Source organism: Phoenix dactylifera, chromosome 12 (assembly GCF_051530095.1).
Source record: "Phoenix dactylifera cultivar Ajwa chromosome 12, Ajwa_hap1_PhDact_Kaust_v1.1, whole genome shotgun sequence".
NCBI lineage: Eukaryota > Viridiplantae > Streptophyta > Magnoliopsida > Arecales > Arecaceae > Phoenix > Phoenix dactylifera.
In genome coordinates this window covers 14,516,608-14,536,545 of record NC_143201.1, presented here as the reverse complement: position 1 = coordinate 14,536,545, position 19,938 = coordinate 14,516,608, and the positions used below count along the sequence as shown (strand labels likewise).

Here is a 19,938-nt window from a genome sequence, read left to right as displayed (position 1 = left end):
GGGCGCTCATGGAGGACGATATGTCTGACCTTCGGGGGTTGCTAGCAACTCATCACTCGTTGCTGCGGCAGCACAAGATCTTCTGGCGACAGAAATCCCGTGTGCAATGGGTGATCGCAACACTAGGTTCTTCCATCGGTCGACGATTATTCGGCGGCAGCGGAGTTTGATTCATTCCCTGCGAGATGAGACGGGCCATCGGGTAGAGGGCGAGCAGACGGTTCGGCAGACCCTCTTTAACTTTTTCCGAGCCAGATGGACGGAGGACGACGAGGCTAGTCACGGTGACCGCCCTCTGAGGGTGGACAGGGGTATTGGCGATGATGAGAGGGCTTCCTTGATTCGACCGGTATTAGCACAAGAGGTACAGGAGGCAGTTTGGGCGCTGGCTGCTGACAAGGCTCCAGGGCCCGATGGTTTTCCTCCCTTTTTCTTTCGGAAGTACTGGGGCATTATCCACCGAGGTGTGGTGGAGGCTATCCAGTGTTTTTTCGTTCAGGCTGCGATGCCCGAGGACTGGAAGGCCACATTCATCACGCTTATACCAAAGCGTCAGGATGCGGTTGAGCCCAGTCACTTCAGGCCTATTAGCTTGTGCACAACCTTGTATAAGGTTGTGGCAAAAATTATGGTGGGCAGAATGAAGCCCCTTTTACCTGGTATTATCAGCTATGAGCAGGGGGCATTTGTAGCTGGTAGGAACATTTCACATAATATTTTGTTGGCTCAGAAAATGATGTGGGATCTCCAAAGAGCACCGAAAAGGCGCAGCTTGATGGCCATCAAGCTGGATATGGAGAGGGCTTACGACAGGATCAAGTGGAGCTTTCTCGAGCGAGCACTGGTGGCGTACGGTTTCCACAGGCGATGGATTGGATGGATCATGGGGTGCATCCGGGGACCAAAGTTTTCTATCTTGATCAATGGCACACCCACACTATTCTTCGAGTCCACCTTGGGATTGCGGCAGGGATGTCCTTTATCCCCATATTTGTTTATTATTTGTGCTGATATCTTATCACGGACCCTACAGAGAGTTTGCGCCAACCGAGAGCTGGAGGCGTACATTCCAGCACCGGGGGCTCGACCTCTCTCACATTTATTTTTCGCTGATGATTGCCTTCTTTTGACCAGGGCACGAGTGACGGAGGCACGGGTTCTTCGCAGGGTGGTGACGGAGTATTGCATGGAGTCTGGCCAGAGAGTGAATTTCACGAAGTCAGCTATCACGTTCAGTCCCAGCACGGATATCAGAGTCCGACAGGAGATCCGAGGGATATTGCAGATACCAGAGCAGGAGGGGACGCTGACCTACCTGGGAGTTCCCATCAGTGGCAGGCGGCCACGAGTAGCAGAGTGCTCGAGCCTAGTACAGCGAGTCCAGAGCAGGCTTGAGGGATGGACAGCATCCTCTCTATCCATGATGGGGAGACTGACTTTGATTAGATCAGTATTGGGTTCCATACCATTGTACCTCATGGCTCACACTGTGATACCAAAGATGACTCTGTTGAGGATCGAGCGTCTTCTGCGGAGTTTCTTGTGGGGATCACACGGTGGGGGCCATGGCGTGCATCTGGTGGCTTGGGAGCAGATTTGCCGTCCTACCAGTGAGGGTGGCCTAGGGGTGCAGTCGTTGATGGGGAGGCGCGAGGTTCTCATTGCCCGGCATGCGGTTCGATTCTTGCTTGAGCCACACAGCCTATGGAGTCAGGTGATGGCAGCTAGATATGGCTGTGGGGGCCTAGAGGGAGTAGGGCGGGGTCGCCGAGTCTCTTTCATGTGGCGCGAGATTGGGAGGTATCTGCTGACTGCATCAGCGAACACCAGATGGCTGATAGGTGACGGCAGGAGCATTGATGTGACCAGTGAGCCGTGGGTGGACACCCTCCCATTGGGGAGGTGGCCGACCATGGTTAGCATAGAGGCAGCAGAGGGACTACGGGTTTGCGACCTTCTGGCGGCAGGTGGAGCAGAGTGGGATGATGCTAGACTTCGACAGCTATTTGGGGTACATCTAGCAGCGAGGATCCGGTCCATCCCGTTACCAGGATGTGCAGGATCGGATGTCAGGGTATGGGGCACCTCGAGCCGGGCCAGGGTCAGGTTGGGAGACCTCACCCGTGTCATTCAGCCAGAGCAGGATAGGGGGCCGGATGGTGATTGGATCTGGAGGTACGGCCTCCACCCGCGGGTAGCCCTCTTTTTATGGAAAGTTTTCTGGGACCGCCTGCCGACGAGAGCAGCACTGAGTAGGCATGGATGGGGGATCCCCGTGGAGTGTGAGACATGCGGGGCCGTGGAGTTAGTGGATCATGTGCTCTTCCACTGTATATGGGCGAGGCTCACATGGCAGTGGGCCGGGGTCCCGCAGGAGGCTCGGAGTGAGCGACTACAGTTTCTTCACACGATGCGGCAGTGGCTAGCCAGCACGAGGACGAGTCAGGAGGCCATTAGAGCGACTTGCACAGCGTATCAGATTTGGCTGGCAAGAAACGCTCGGACCCTCGGTGACCGCAGGGTGTCACCACGATTTGCTGCGGAGCATGCTCGTGTACAGGCTTCAGAGATCATGCCCACCCACTCTTCAGATAGGCTTTTGACAGCTCAGGGCATCTGGGGCCCCCCTTCTGCTTCGGCAGCTCATCAGATGGTGTTTTTCACCTGGGAGCCCCCACCCCCAAGCTTCCTCAAGGTTAATTTTGATGGGTCGGTGCTGGATGGTGGCACGCGGGGCGGTGCAGGCTTTATCATACGAGACCCGCATTCCAGGGTAGTGGCAGCAGGTGGCTGCCAGTTGTTTGACATATCAGTTCCGGAGTCAGAGCTTCGAGCTGCCTGGGCGGGTGTGCGCCATGCGAGGATGGTCCTGCAGGCTAGCTCGATCATTTTGGAGGGTGACTCGGCCACGGTCATCAGATGGATCCAGAGGGGGGAGACGGCTGATGGTACAGACCACCCCTTGATCCGTGATATACGGATGATGATGGGAGATGGGAGGGCTTTTTTGGTTAAGCATGTATTTAGGGAAGCTAATGGGGCAGCCGACTGGGTGGCGACCTATGCGGCCCACCACTCAGGGTACACTCTGTGGGGAGGAGAGGGGGAGCTTCCACAGGCTCTCCGTGAGTTGTTGTATTTTGACTTTCTTGGATGTATTCGTACACGTATTGTATGAAATATCCGTTTTCAGAAAAAAAAAAAAAAAAGATCATGCAAATGAGTTGATGGGAGAATGAAGGTCTAAATTTGTAACAATTTAAGACCTCAAGCTAGCCGAAAGGTATTTTTTAGATTATTTAGTATTGTATAAGTACCGAAAATCTATCGAGCGAATTACCGATATGAGACTAACACACGCCATATAGATCACCATGATCGGCCCGTGGTCATCGGTACTATAGTGTTCCCTAATCTATATAATTTATGAGCAGAATCCGTTCTGATACTATTTATAACAATCTAGGACATCATTCAAAATAGCTAGTCGAAAAGTATTTTTGAAATTTCTTCTAAATACCTAAAATCTATCTAGCAAATAATCGATGTAGGACTAAACATATATTTGTACATATTCTCACAAACTTAGAGATTATTATGGCTTTATTTTGTGCTGCCTACTGTAGCCAGGCCTCCACCAAGAGTGATGGTCCTCCTCGCAAACACCTTCACCCACTGCCTCCAAATCACGAAGGATACTCACTAAGCAAAAAAAGGATTGTGATATTGCTGCATACAGACACATTATGGAGCAAGCAATCATGTTGATGGAGAAAGTAATCGAATGGGTCCTGAAAGTACAGAATCGGCTATAGCACTGAAGAGACAGCGGTCTGAGACAAGATCTCAGATGGGGTTACTCTGTGACCATTACTGCCATCATGTTCTTATCAATATACCACCGACACAGTCCTCGGTGTTTTCATTTTTGGAGGCGAGCAAGCAGCTCTTTGGTAAGCACAAGACTTGAGCGGCCCATTCATGTTATCTTGTCCGGTGAGGACTTCAAGGGTCAAATGAATCCTCAGAGGCTCATTGTTTTTTTCCTCAACATTTGCAATATTTGCCTAAAACCATATGATTACTTGTCCATATTATGGCAAGATGCCTACCAAAAAAAACTTACTTTATCCCAGGGTCCGATTAAGAAGGAATGTTTTTTATGCACCCATAGCACGATTTCCTCCCTCGATTCTTTAAAATATTTTTTTATTTTTTGTTTACAAATAAAATATTTCTGTAAACTAGATTTGCAAAATCATCAGAAATATTTTGCTTGTTCTTCATCATGTATCATATAGGTATACATTAATCCTGCGATGACTTTATAACAAGAGAGGCCTCTCAACAGCTTAATTGTAAGCATATAGAGATAGAACGAGATGATAAAGCCTTAAGAGTTTGTATAGTTAGTTGAGGAGCAAGAGCAACCACAGGACCGTACGACCGAAGATACTAAGGAAGCCGACCTCGAAACCCTAGAAGGACCAAAGATAGGAACTAAAAGTTAGCTCCTCAACTATGGGAGGAGTTGGCCACTTTCTTGCATGTGAACTAGGAAGTCTTAATTTGGTCTTTTTTTTAGATGCCGGGCCTTGATCCAGAGATTGTGGTTCACCACCACCTAACCAAACCAGGTGCTAGGCCAGTCCAACAGAAACTAAGGAAGCTATGGCTGGAATTAGCTTTAAAGGTTAAAGAAAAGGTAATGAAGCAATTAAATATTAGGTTTTTGATTCGAGAATTTAATTATTAATTACCCTGAGTGGATGGAGAATATTGTCCTGGTCATCAAAAAGAGTGGTTTGATTCGAGTTTGCGTGGACTAGATAGATTTGAATAAAGCTAGCTCGATTTACTATTGGATGGCAATGCAGGAAATGGGATGCTATCTTTTGCAGATGGGTTTTCAAGGGTACAATTAGATCAAGATGGTAGAGGAAAATTGTGAAAACATTGTTAACAACACCTTGGGGCGTTTATTGTTACAATGTTATAGCATTTGGACAAAATAACATATGACCTACTTGTCAAAGAGCAATAATTGTGTTGTTTCATGATATGTTGCATAAGGAATTAGAAGTATATGTGAATGTCACGGTTGCCAAGTCAATAGAGCCAGGAGAACACTTACAAAGTTGGCAAGGATTGTTTGTCAAGCTACAGAAATACGAGTTGGGATTAAACCCCACCAAATGTGTTCTTGGAGCAACTTCCATGAAGTTTCTTGATTTTCTTGTTGGTTGAGAAAAAAGATTGATCCTTTGACGGTTACAGCCATCTTAGAAATGTCATCCTCAACAAATGAAAAGTAGATCGAAGGATTTCTTGGTAGAGTTGAACATATTAGCAGGTTTATTATCCAGGTTACTCCAATTTGTGGTTGATTCATCCACAAAGTGTATAACCAACCATAGCAACCAAAGGAATTAGAATGTCAGCGCCAATATGAGGAAACCGGATTTTGAAAGAGGGGGCGCATCAAACTCTTCTTACACTAGCATAAAATCATCTTTCCATTGATATTGACCACCAAAGGACCCTCATAAAGATTATTGGCCATATCTAGTTGATCACTAAGCTTGAAAACTAAAACCTTTCACTAAATTAGAAACAAGATAAGGTTCAAAAGTTAACCGCAGAGAACTTAATTGGCTCTGAAAGCTCCTTTATATACAGAGACATTAAAAAAAGAATGTCCAAAAGGATTAAACTTTCATTCCTCCCTAAGCTCAATCATTGTTCTATTGGTTGTACTTGATTTAGTTTTCTCCAATTGAACCCTAGGTGTCAACCGGTCAAGTTTGTAAAGTCATTGAGAGAGAACTAAACGCACGTTCATATCCCAACTAAACCCGGGTGATTACGTGGAGAGTAAGGTGAGATAACTGCTCCTTTACCTAGTGAATCGGGGCTTGCCCCAATAGTAACACACCCCTTGCCTAGCAACCAAAAGTTCCGAACATACTTCTTGGATAAATAAAAGATATAAAACATGCAACAACAAAAAAACGTAATTGAGGAGAAAGCCCGAAAGAAATCCTTAAGACTTTGTTTTGTTTTTTTTTTTTTTAGGCTTGCCTCCAAGTACCGGGGGGGAAAGAGAGAGATTGTCCATGTCCTAGAAGACATCATCATGCAAGTGAATAGAAGAGAATAAGCGAAAAATTATGGTAAGAAACTTGTTAATGAGAAAGCATGTCTGTTACATGTGCACGAGTAACCTCTTTCATGTCAAACTGTAACTAAGAAGCTAACCTGAATAAAGATGATGGGAGAAGATGATATGTCTGGATGGATTTAAAAAATATTACACCTTGAACTGGGAAGCATGGGCTTCAGCCTGAGCATAGCTTTTCAAGAGCCAAGTTCTCATCACCATTTACACTCTCCAGTGTGTTCCTCACTAAATCCTCAGAGAAACCCATTTCCACCAGCTTCTGCACCTGAAATCATTAAAAAGGTAAATTCATTAGATTCCTGCAAGCTCTGGTATTCAAACACAAAAAACATTTATATCAGGTGCACCTTCTCTTCAATTCCAACTAATGTCCTTTTGGCAAAGGCCTCTGTCCAGTAGCGAGCTGTAGCAACAAAAGTTGGGTACTCACGCAGGTACTGCAAGATGTAAAGGGTGATCAGTATATATACAAAAATTAACATATCATGTGGGTGGAAAGGAGTGTGGAGCATAATTTTATACCTGCTGCGCAACAACAGCATCCTGGGGGTCATCAGGTTCGGGTGCTGACAGCAGAGCTTGCAGCGAGAGCAATGCAGTTTTCAAAGTGAGGGCAGGGCTCCATTGATCTTTCAAAATGTCCAAGCAAATTGCTCCATTTTGACTGCTAATGTTGGGGTGCCTTCAACAGCGACAGGCACAAGAAATGGAGCATGATATGAAATCATATCATAGAAAATTATGTTTACTTTTAATAAATAAAATCCATACGAAATGCCAAAGCCTTCATAATGCATACTTGTATTTCTGAATGATGGACAGAACTTACAAACAAAATATAAGGAAAACACAGCTACAGAAGTGGCAACATAATATGAGTTTCTATTCCAATTTGTGAATTCATTCTAAGATGTAGGACAAGAATATCCAAAGAACACTGAACTGTATTCAGACAGAATTTTTTAAAAAATGAAGCAATACTCCCTACACAATGTACATAGTTTCCAGTACCCAGACACATGACATGACTGATGATTGTTGACAAGTAGAAGTGTAGAACTACCAAAAGCTGTCCAGCAAATTATTAATGAGCTACATCATGTGGCAATGACTTTAGTCAACACGAGGCTAGAGACATGCAAGTCATTAAGCATTGAAATGAGAAATCCCCTCACACCTTTGCTTCCACCAGATATCAAAGAGGTCATGCAGCCAAACTTCATACTACAGAAGCATATGCCAACCCATAACACCTGACTTCTGAACCGAAAGTCTTGAATTTTAGTGAATTCGCTTCACCTTGAATCTTAACAATAAATCCATTAATAAGCTCAGATTCATTAGCATAATGTATGATATGATATTTGCTGGTCATCTTCACAAATTGGAACCAACCCTTAACAATTGTGCACAAAAAACGTGGAGAAAGGAAACATGACAGAGGTACTAACTATAACCATGACCACTAGTCACATGGACCAGCTCCCAACTTGACATTAACCCCTTTGTGAATTGGTGTTAAATTTGAGGAAAGACAATTTTGGATGAACAAAGAAGCTGTCATGAAACTAAAAACTAATGCCGTTTGGCAGGTAGAGACCAACCTTACTGGCAACAAAGTTCAATCTCGTGAAAGCGAGGAGCAACCTTCCAGAATTCCTCTAGTCATATGATGAATTAAATAAAGCAAGACTCGGTAACTACATTGATCAACAAGGCACCAACTAAAAGCTAAAACAAACCCAAACACAACCCTCAATGGCATTGTACTGCAATACTCGGATAATTTCATGCTTAATAAAATTCTTCAGAAGAACTTGCTTGTTTGACGAATATAACAAATACAAATTCACATGACCAAAAATCTATAAATTTCAATATAACATGAAATTTAAACTACATTAGCCAATGCCAACTAGTTCGGGATTAAGGCTTGGTTTAGTTACGCTGAGATGAAATTTAAACTACAACTTCTCCAGGCTATCAACATATTGGAAAACATTAGAGACCTGCAGAACAAATAAACTCCGATAGCAAAATATGCTGTGTTGACTGGGTTGCAGTTAACCTGAAAAAAGCAGTTTAAAGATATAAAGGGTTAAGGATAGTTATCCTTGGGTTTTCAATCCTGAGAAAGCAACCATAGAGAATAAAATAAACTGTTCGATTGTTAGGTTGGAGGCCTAGGACTTTTACCATTGATGGTACTAACCTTCAGATGCAATCAGAATTTTGAAGCTTAAGCTGCTGAAATTTATTTGATTTTCAGTTATTAGGCATCGTTTCAGTATCTTTTTCTTTCTGGAAGTTAATAGTCTGTTTCCATTCATAGGTACCGTTCGTGCTGCAGTACTGTGAACAATAACAGAGGCTTATATTGGGGTAATTTAGTCACTTATTTTGTTTCAGTTTCATGACTAATTTAAGGAACCCTGATTGAATTGGAAAGAGCAGCCAATCAAGGCTTTCAGTAAGGGTTTTATTCAGCTCTTTGCAATTAGTTCATATCCCTTTAAAGGAGACCTGGTAGGACTATGATTAGTGACAGGCCCCTATAAGTGGGGTTGTAGCCAGCTGATTCTGCCGATTGCTGGAGTTGTATGCGAAATTTTTCTGGAATAGATGTGGCTAAATACTTTCTCTTTTCTTCTCTCTCTTATCATATCTATTCTTCCCTGTTCTCTTCTATTATCACTTATATCTTCACTCTGCCATATAAAAATCTAGCAAGAGTCAAAGACATTTCATATCTCAATCAGCTTTCTGCTGTTTTCTTCTTTTAGAAGCAGATCTTTCTTCAGTTTTGAAGCTGATAGGTGTTCCAACTGAGCGAAAGCATGAAGATTGTTCTATAATTCAGATAAATCCAAATAGGAACCAAAATTTGCTGCAGAATTAAATCATGTAGCCTTCAAATCTCAACAAGGCTACATCACCCTGAGAAAGATTCAAACACTGCCACATTGTGAATCAATTGTTTGTGATAATGTGTACTGAGTATATTAAAAATATTCATTCACTTAACTTAATTATTAAAATAATTAAAGTGCAAATTTGTAAAACGTACCATTTTATAAATGTATTCAACCAACAGCCAATCAAATAACCATATGTATCAAAATAAACAAGAAAATCTGAAAAATGATTCCTTCACAATTCTCAAAAAGAAAGGTGTATGTTTCACAAAATCATATCAACCTCGTTCAAATCCATAGCTATACCAAACCATATCAAAAACCATGTTGTGGAACAAGAAAATATTTTAACACTAAAAGAAATGTTATGCATATACCTATTGAGCATCCCTTTCACTATCATTTTGGCTTGCAATAAGCCTTTTCACTAATCAACTTTCACTTTCTCCTCCCCTTCAATTTTCTCAAGCTGGTTGAATGTTCTTATTCCAATGTCTCCTCTCTCAAATGATGCCATCTTCACCTCTTCACTAGCTTCCAATAAATCAGCTGCCTTCTTAACGAATGCAAGCATTATCTATACCTTTTACCTCTTGTGAATTTATTTTTTTTTTAATTTCCCCCTTTCTATTAGCATTCCCAAGCTTTTCAGGTATTCTTGGTTTGTAAATATCTCTCCTTTAAATGTTGTTGTATTCAGATTTTAAAAATGCTTTTTATAAACTAAGCCTCTTAATAAACATTACTGTCATATGTCTTGCCAGATCCAAAAAATTCTACCAAATAATAGCGCTATCTGAAGGAGAAGAAATTCAAAGTTTAACACCAAAAGGCTGGCAACGTTTGCACCACAATCATAAAAGGCCTTTAGCACCATGACTTGCAAGATGCACTCGAATGGTTCTCAGAAACTAGAGAATAAGAAAGCATTACAATTGTACATAGACATTGTCACCTTGAATTATTTAGAAGCCTAGAATTTTCATAAAACAATGATATGACAAATTAATCGGTGATTTAAATATTTAAAAATTCTAAAGCCAAATATTTCCAAAAGGAATTCTTCAACCAAAACCTCCCCCCACCCTTTTACATAAATCAAGTTGTGTCATTTGAGACCAAGTTCTAGCTCTTTCCAAATGAGTCATGAAGCAAGAAATGTTTGGATGTACATGAGTGAAAACATCACTAGAAGCTTGATCCAGATTAAATAGGGATTTGGGCAACATAGAAACAACCCAGAATTAGCAATTGTATATTGTACTCATTATTATCCACCTATAAAATTTCCACCCTATTATCCCACAGCACTGATTGCCTATACCAGATTGTTTTCAAAACTGAACAGTGAATAATGTATCAATCTACCATCAGAAGTTGTCAGTTAAATGGGTGGGCCTCATGACCTTGCTTTCTCTAGATTTGGTAATACATTTCCATTTGTCAAATGTGATGTCCCATACCTCATGATTCATGACACAAATTGCTTGAATTTAAAAATGATACATCAACTGTAAAATCAAGGGTGGTGTGCACAAATCAATAGCAACCATACTATTGTGCCACTAGGCTAATAGTTATTACATGAGTGATGACTACAGAAAGATTGATAAAATAAAGATACACAAAAGTGCAGAAAGAGAAATTTAAATTGCAACTGTGTAGGATTCAAGGGTCTCATCATATCAACTTTTTTAATTTTCAAAAAATGGACCATGCTTTTAGATATCTAGAATGCAAACTAACAAGAGGTATGCAGATCACATGCAAAGTAGAAAAATAACATTGCAGAAAAAGTCTTGCATTATGCTATAAACTACTTATAAAGTTCAACGATTAATAGTTTTCTCAAAGTAATTTAGAGGAAAGGACTTCGATGAAAAAACAAACAAAATGATGAAGCTCGTAGCCAGCAAAATGTCACAATAAGCGAGAATTTCCTTACCAAACTTTTGTTATGAACTGCATTTTAGGAGGCTCAAAGGGATAGGCACCTGCCAATTATGAAGATCCACCATCAATTTTGAACTCAAAACCTTCAGTTAAAATTCCACGATCCTCAATTACATAGTTTATTTGCATAAACTTCACACACTAAAACAATTTTTTTTTGAAATAATTACCAAACAAGCCCCAGGTAAAAGTTTAATTTCATGAATAATCATTAACAGAAAAAACATTTTACAAAAAAGAAAATCCTAAATTTAAACACAAATATTAAATCAAAATATTTAAAGGTGCTATTGTGTACTTGAATCTAACCTGGTTGCCTTCTCAGTAAATGGATGCATGAGTGCTAGTTTTTGACATGGTTATATATAGCATGACTCTAAAATAAAAGACTGGAAAAAAATAAACCCTGCATTTTGCATGAATTTGCAAATACCCTCTATATATCCAATTGCTATAATATCAACCCTGCATTTTCTGGATTGTTGCAATGTTACCCATCCTCCTCCCAATTGGGGTCAGAGCTCGCCGACAATGCTTACTGGTCAGTTGATGTGGGTGTACTTTGCTGAAAGTGCCTACTTGTTAGCTGATGTGGAGGTAATCAGGTAATAATTGGACGTCATCACTATCACCCCCATGAACAAAACCCACCTCCAAACCCCATCCCCTCCCCCAACCCTCCTCCCTAAGATGGCCACATAGCCCCCACCAGCAACCCCACCGCCACCACCATCGCTGCCCCCATCTCCCCATTCGCCTCTCCTCCTCCCTCTTCATCTTCTTTACCCTCTCTCTCTCTCTCCTTCCTCCTCTTCTCCCTCTCCCTCTCTTTTTTTGGTTATAGATTGCGAGTTGGTGGTAGAGTTTGTGCTGATTTTTGTTAATTTTTGGAGGTAAAAATAGTTCTTTGTGTTTCTAAAATCTAGTGTTACAAAGGTTGTAAAACTTTGTTTTTAATGTAATTTCTAAATATTTTGATTCGAAATAATCCAACGCTCACTATTGGTCTCTAACTCTATGGTTTTGAAGATTATAAGTTTTTTTGAAGTAATTTCAGACTTTTGGATCAAAAACCACATATCAGAGCACTTATTTTTGGTTTCTCTGGTGGAAAATTTAGTAGTTCCAATTCAAAAAGGTTTATCACCTCAAATTTTTGAAGAGAAAGTAGCTGTTTTGTTTTCTAAATGTCATGCTTATAAGCATAAAGTGTTTTTCTCCAATCATCACCATTTCATTCTCTTTAATTGTTTCAGATCTTTGAATCCAATAGGTTTGGGCGTTTCGACTTCTTGGTGGCAGAATTTTCTCCTATTTATAGATAAAAATGTTTTTTTTTCTAAGGGTGTTCTAAGCTTTTACTGAATTTGAAAGGAAGGGAACCATAATCTGATCATATTGAAGTTTATCAAACAAAGTAAAATTCCCATGTATGAACTCGCTCTAGAGAAAATGCAGTCCAAAACCTGAATTCATACCAACCCGTCCCTCAATGAAGACCATTTTGATTAGATACCTGACTCTCTAGTGCTCCTCATCTTTAACAAGGTAGCTGATGTTTGGTCCCTCGACCACTGCTCTGCTGTCTCAAAGTGCTTCAATTCACTTGTCCCCCTTGTCCACGATGTCTATGTTAAGATCGACTGTGTTATTACTAAGGCTGCAAATGGGTCGGGTTGACTCGTGACCCGACCTGACCCGACCCGGTTAGACCTGACCTGACCCGTTTTAGAGAACCCGTGAGGCTGGGCCGGGTTCTAAAATTGGACCCATTCTATTTTTCAGACCGAGTCTGGATTTACTAAATCTTGACCTGACCCAGACCCGACCCGACCTGACCCATTATTTTTTGGATCAATTTTGAATCGTTTACCCAACGACCCGATCCGAACCCGGATCACCCATTTGGGCCCGCAGGAGAAATCGCTCTGAGGCCCAAGTCGCTCCGAAAGTCCGACTCATTCACTACTTTATTAAGCTTTCGGCCAAGCTTAGCCAGAGCCATAAGCCCATTTGCTCTCTCTCGAATCGCAATCTCCCGATTCTTGGGATTGGGCTCTTGGGCGGCAAAGGAGCGGTTGAGGTTGGCGATGGTCGTCTTCCTAGGCAGAGCAGGGAGCAGGGGGACGATCTTGCAGATTCCAAAGGATGACGCCTCCTTCTCGATATGTAGGCAATGGGGTCCTAGAACTCGGCCTAAGTGGGGTGGTACTCGGGAGCCAACAGAAGAGATTTCAGCCATTGGAGCACCTCCGTGGGAGGAGGAGGAAGGAGCGTTGGGCCTGCCAAAGATGTTGATGCTCCTGCTGCCATCGCTGCTCCTAGGAGCGAGAAAGATGGAGTGGGATTTCATCTCATTTTTTGCAATGAGCAAGTCTTTTGGGGGGGGGGCAAGGGATTCTTGCGGCTTTTTTCTTATCCTGCTGCTCTTCACCTTTGGGATGCAGGGGAAGAGAGAAGGTCAGCACCTAGGCAAGGGAGGGCGGGGCGAGATTTTTGTGCTTTACTAAATTGCTAATTTGACCAGATCCAGACCCGAACCATCCCCGGACAAAAACCGGACCCGAATTTTTTGGGTCGGGTCTGGATTATAAATGGACCCGACCCGATCCGAATGATCCGCTAGGTCAAAAATTGTAGTTGTAGACCCGACCTGACCCGATCTTCAAATGGGTTGAGTATAGGTCCAAAATTCGGACCCGAACAAGAAATCAGGTCGGGTCGGGGTCACTCATGACCCGACCCGATCCGACCCACTTGCACCCCTAGTTATTCCTGCTGATGGTGATCCGAATGAGGCCTTAAACCTATTTTCCCCAAAACCCTAAAACCTCTTGTCCCACCTCCTTAAGATCATGCTCTTGACTATTCTCAAACCCTTCCACCACCTTTAGAACACCAGTGGGTGGGAACAAACCCCTCCCCCCACTATCCCCCCCACCACTCACCTGCTCAAGTCCTGAAGAACTTCACCCATGTTCCAAAAAGAGAGGGAAAAGAGAAGAAGGGAGAGGGACAAGAAGAGGAGGAAAGAAAGGGAGAAGAGGAGGAAAGAAAGGGAGGGAGAGGGAAAAGAAGATGAAGATGGAGGAGGAGAGGAGGACGAGAGTAGGGGTTGTGGGGGGAATAGGGGCAGCAGTGGCGGTGGCTAGGGGGTCACTTGTGGAGGCTGGGTGGTTGTCTTAGGGAGGAGGCTTGGGGGAGGGAATGGGGTTAGGGATGGAGTTTGGAGCTGGATTCTGTTCGTAGGGATGATGGTGATAATAGATCCAATCAACACCTAATTACCTCCATGTTAACTAACAAGTAGGTACCTTCAACGAACTACGCCCGCATCAGCTAACAAGTAACCACCGTGAGCGAGCTCTAACTCCATTTGGGAGGAGGGTGAGTAACATTGCAACAATTCGAAAAATGCAATATTGACATTACGGCAATTCGACATGTAGAGGGGTAATTGCAAACTCATACAATATGTGGAAGGTTATTTTTTTAGCCAAAATCAGAAGAGTTTTTTTACATGCATACCCTTATAAATATATGAAATTACGTAAATACCCTCACAAACTTACTATTTGCATGAATAGCTTTATGAAGTATTCTTTTCATATATATACCCCTACAAAATCTAAAATTGCATGTACAACCTCGCAAATTTACTATTCGCATGTATACCCTTATAAGTTATTTTTCTTGTGTGTACACCCTTAACTCAATAAACGTAGACACACAAAAAAAAAACTGTTTATAAGGATATGCGTGCAATAGTAAATTTCCGAGGAAATACATACAAAAAGAAATATTTTATATAAGGGTATACATGCAAATAGTAAAGTTGCAAGTTTATACATGCAATTTCAAATATTTATAAGAGTATGCATGCAAAAAAATAATTTAGAAGTGCACACATGAATAGTAAATTTGCAAGTATATACATGTAATTTCATATATGTGTAGAAGTATACTTGCAAAAAACCCAAAAGAAAGAATCAAGTTGGTCAAGTGGTGTATTGAATGGCAAAATACTTTTAAACCCTCTTTTATATTTAACTTTAGTTGTAGATTTCCTGCAATTTTCGGGTAATTTGTGGTTAAAAGCTGAGATTAAAGATCTCAGACCTAGTTTGAGGGTTTTGATGATCCCCATTATGTTGCAGTAGAATTCACAGTACTGTTAACCCTAAGTACCCATAAACAGACCAGCTGCTTTTAGAGGTAGTTTGGGGATCTAGGTTGTGTTAGGGTTTGTCTATTGTTATAAATAGGGGATCCCGGGTCTATGTAATGCCAGTTTTGGGGAAGGTTGGAAACAAAGATAATTCTTTTCTCAAAAAGCCCCCCTGTTGCCTTTTCATCCCCCCTTCTTTCCTCTTGTCTTCCCCTATTTCTTCTTTCTCTTCCTTTTCTAACAATCATTTTTATCTCTATTGTCCACCTATTCATATATTTGATCTACTGCATAGTTATTACCATTAACCTGCAATCTTTTCACAGTTTTAGAATCTTATATCCGAAACTGTATCTCTGTTTACACTCTAAATGTACATTTGATTCAAAAAATTAGAAGAACATAAAACAACAATAAATTCAAATCAATCTAGGTCTAAATTATTCAGCAATTGTTTATATTTCTTGTAGCCTCTATTGTCTAGAAGTCTTCTTCTGCAGCATTAAGTATAGAATAGTGCCAATACCATAGCATCAAATAAATGTTTAAGCAACAAAGAAAGCTGTCATGAAGATCATGCTTCATCATCTTGACGGCTCAAAGTAGGACTTTTGTGTATGATGAACGATGATGTACCTTCAAGTTTTACCTAGAAATTAGCATTTTAAAGTATTTTAAAGTATGAATGCATCAATATTGCAGATTATACCTCCTAATAACCATAGGCAATGCTAGCAACCTTAGTTTCAAAATGGCACTACTCCATGTAGTGAACAACCAAAGACTGTGATGAGTTACTCTTACAATATGTCAAATCTGGAAGGATGTCTAGACCATGTTGGAAGCACCATTTCCTAAACACCCCACATGCTGGTAGACATGTTATAGTAATTGTCTTGGATTGGAAATTGGAATAGACTTGCAAGAGGGTGTTGATGATACAAGAAAAAGGTTGCACTTACAAATGGATTGCAGGCTTACTAATTGTTGAAGAATGATATTAAGGATCCCATCATGAGCCATGTCAATCTGGTCCAAGATATTTTCAAAAGTATGCCATTTTCTGAGAGAAAACAAGAACTCAAAGAGGAACCTCTCAAGTAGTAGTTATCCTGTCATGTCAACTTTAATAATTACTAGGGTCAAAGGATGTTCACTGGCAGTAAACCATCGGTGGCATTGGGAAAGACCAGATGTGTGGTTTTCTTTTATAGTGCAGGTGGAAACTTATTTATATAAGTTGCCATGTGCAAAAAAAAAAAAAGATGAAATTCTTTTTTAATCTTCTGTTTGGTTTCATATGGCTGCTTATGTAAAAGGAAGGTTGGGACTTTTTCACATGGATGAAATGAGATGAAAGAGATTCATGTCTTACTTCAGAGCTGGAACAATCTCTGGCTGAAGAGTGCTAGAAAGAAGTGAAATATGTAATCTATGCTGCCAAATATCTGGTTTTCTAATGTAGAAAATGTGTAAAGCTTTCGAAAAGAATAGAGTAAAAGGAGGTGAGGATTAACAAAGTTAAAGGTCTAGTCAGCTTCACATAGTTCTTGCTCTGTGCATTTTCCCATGCTGGGGAGGACCTCCACAAATGTCAATCTACTCCAATTCCATTCTTTCAGATTTGTGCAGTCTTTGCTGTATATCTCCCCTGGTTCCACATGGTTTCAATCATAATGACGTTCAATAATCTCAAAGATGCCTGCTATCAATATTTTAAAATAAAAAAAATGAAAATAAAATGTATTGTCAGTGTAAAGTTGCTGAAACGAACTAATGTTTATCTTATGTCAAGGTGACAGGTGCCATGGTGGTGTAGTTTGTATTGTCACTATTGTACCACAAGGAGATAATCTGAAGTAAATTAATATGAATCAGTTAAGAACTTTCACCCGTTATTTTCCTCTGCAAGAACTAAGATTTTAGACATCACATATTCATAAAAGCCATAAATTAGATCATTATCTCCAGAAGCCACTCCAGAGCCACTTTAAACATTAGATATTCATAAAAACCCTCAAATAGTTTCAAGAAGCCATGACCATCAAATACTTCCATAATCAAATTGCCACCGAACCGTATTCTGATTCAAGATTGCACGTTTTTGACCTCCAAATTATCATATTTCGTCTTTTCACCCTCTCCATAACAAAAAGATACTGAGCTTCTCGAGTATTACAAATAAATATAACAGTATCCAACAATCATGCAGTAAAACCCTACAAGAATGCATTCCATCACAGAATCAACCTAAAACCAAAAAAGACAAACAACAAATCAATTCTTGCTAAAATTTACAGAGCCACGAGCATCAAATTGAATCGATATTCCTAGTCCCGAGAAACCCAACTTCTGAATATAAATGTTGGCTAAAAGAACCCCTCAAATATGGCAAATTTAGAGAGAAAAAGGAAGAAACCGATCCATACTCGACAGGCGGATGTCGATCCGGAAGGTGCCGCCCTCGTAGGGGGTGCCGACTGGACCGGTGATGGTGCCGGAGAGGTGGGAGAGGTCGCTCCCGCCGTCATGGAGGGTGATGTTGACACCGGAGATGGCCTTGTCCCGGTTGCACTCCACCAGCTCCTTCTGAACCCTCGACACGTCCAGCATCCCTCCCGATCGAATCAATTCCCCACCAAAACTCTTCAAATCGATCAAAAAATTCCGATAAAAAGACGGTTAGGAGATCCAAGAGCCCTAATTGGAGGAGAGAGGAGAAGGAGAGCTCCGCATTCGAGGATTCCTTCTCCCTTCTTTGGGAAGGAATGGGAGAAGAGGGAAAGAAAGAGAGAGAAGAGAGAGAGAGGAAAAATTATGAAACAGTGCTAAAGGGAGGTTATTGGAGTGGAGGGGAGGGGAGTAGACGAGTATGGGTGGCTTGATCTAGATGTTCCTGCGGAACAGTTTATCTGGCTAATGGAGACAAAATAGAGGATCTCTTTTGATTTTGCAGTTGGGCCTAGTTGTGAGCATGATGGACCAGTCCATCTTCCAATAATTCAAATGGAGTGCTTAAATTTCCTCTTGGCCTAATGAACTATTGGATTATTGATGCCTCGATGCTCTCATGTCGATGCTCTCATGTCGTCTATGACCTAATGAGTTAAAGACTATTGGTTAACCATGACTGCAACTATTCAAAATTAGAACTAAAAATGTTTAATTAGTTTAGTACTCCAAACAAAGCAATTGAAATTTAGTCAAGTGTTTAATTACCCAAAGCGCAACTTGTTATTTGAAACAAGTTATCTGAGTTTGATTTGAGCTTTGATAACAAAAATTCAAGTTTGAATGACTTAGCCCCCATTTAGCAGAGCTGTTAGTAATAGAACATTTAGAAATAGAGCTTTTTAAAGTGGAACTTTGTTGAAGTAGAACTTTTATGAAAGACTATTTGTTATTTGGTAACTACATTTGTAAAATACTGTGGAACTTTAATATGTGTTTGACAAACAAACTGAAAAAGTATTTTTGATATGACAAAATGACCATATTATACAATAGAGCATAATAAAATATAATATGAATTAATACATAAATATATGATATAGTACAATATTACTGTAATATAATATAATATTATTCTTATATAGTTAATATTATATTGTATATTATAGCATAATAATATAATATAATTTGATATTATATAACATAACATATCAATATATTATGATATAATATAATATAATATTTATAGTATAATGCAATATTTTGATATAAAATATTATAATTGTTATTATATATTAATTTTTTATTAATATAATATTTTGGGAACTAATTTTTAGAAAAAATATACGGTCACACAATCATACTTACAAAAGTGAGATTTTAAGAATCTTTTTTTTTCAATGTTTTTTTGTTTCTGCATTTTTTATACGCAATGAGATATTATAAGTTGGTTTAGATAAATTATTGAATTTCAAAAATATATCTGTGCAATATTAGATATAATAGAATATCAAGTATATATTTAATACCACTATATCCATAACAAGTTCTCAAATATGCATTAAGTATTAATGTCACCAAAGTATTTTATATTCTTGATGTAATAGCAACAAAAATACAAGAAGCAACATTCAAGTTTGCTCAAATATGAAATAAAACAACCAACTTCTCAATAATTTCATCAAGAAAAGAAGTCAACGAGCTATAAGTAGAGTAGCAATACGATCACACAGAATATCCATCTCACGGTTACCCATTATTTGGCTTTGCTCTGTACTCAGTTCTTCATATAGTTCATTAATTTCAAAACAAACAGAAGAAAATAGATCCTCATTTATCATCAAAAGGTTGAAATTCAAAATCTTTAATTGCATGATTTCTAATAAAATTATGAATAGGCATGGAAGCCACGACAATTTGGACTTGTTTTTGATAAGAAAAGTTGGGCATGGTACTCAATATTCTCCATCTACTTTTCTAACATCCAAATGTCATCTTAATAGTGCATCTCGGTGAGGAATGTGTTTCTGGGCAAACAAAAGCAGGCCATAACAAAAGTATCTCTACATAAGTAATAAACAATAGAGAAATTAATGGTCAGTCCATCCTTGAATCCGACATTAACATTTGGTCCCTATGGATCGGTTTTATAACAACCGATCCAGAGGGCTTTCGATATTTAACCATTCTTGTCCACTAATGAAAATGCCCCTCGCTCTTTCGCTCTTCCCCAGTTTCCACCTCTGAGTTCGACTCCCTTTCCTACTGGA

At 40.2% G+C, this 19,938-nt stretch overlaps 1 protein-coding gene and 1 pseudogene across 2 annotated transcripts; one reads left to right on the top strand and one right to left on the bottom strand.

Moving 5' to 3' along the window:
• Positions 1-6,147: 6,147 nt before the first annotated feature.
• On the bottom strand, positions 6,148-18,068 carry UBC27 (ubiquitin-conjugating enzyme 27). Of its 2 annotated transcripts, XM_017844751.5 has the most exons (6): positions 17,647-18,068; positions 16,761-16,868; positions 11,042-11,090; positions 6,704-6,863; positions 6,529-6,618; positions 6,148-6,446 (listed from the first exon to the last, which is right to left on the bottom strand). In XM_017844751.5, the coding sequence occupies exons 1-6, from the start codon at positions 17,828-17,830 to the stop codon at positions 6,339-6,341; spliced, it is 699 nt and encodes a 232-aa protein (XP_017700240.2). In that variant the 5' UTR covers positions 17,831-18,068; the 3' UTR covers positions 6,148-6,338. The 2 variants fall into 2 exon arrangements, with proteins under 2 accessions (XP_017700240.2, XP_008801125.2); XM_008802903.6 differs by lacking the exon at positions 16,761-16,868 and having other exon boundaries at positions 17,647-18,065.
• LOC148700448 (uncharacterized) lies at positions 11,581-13,969 on the top strand (annotated as a pseudogene).
• Positions 18,069-19,938: the final 1,870 nt, after the last annotated feature.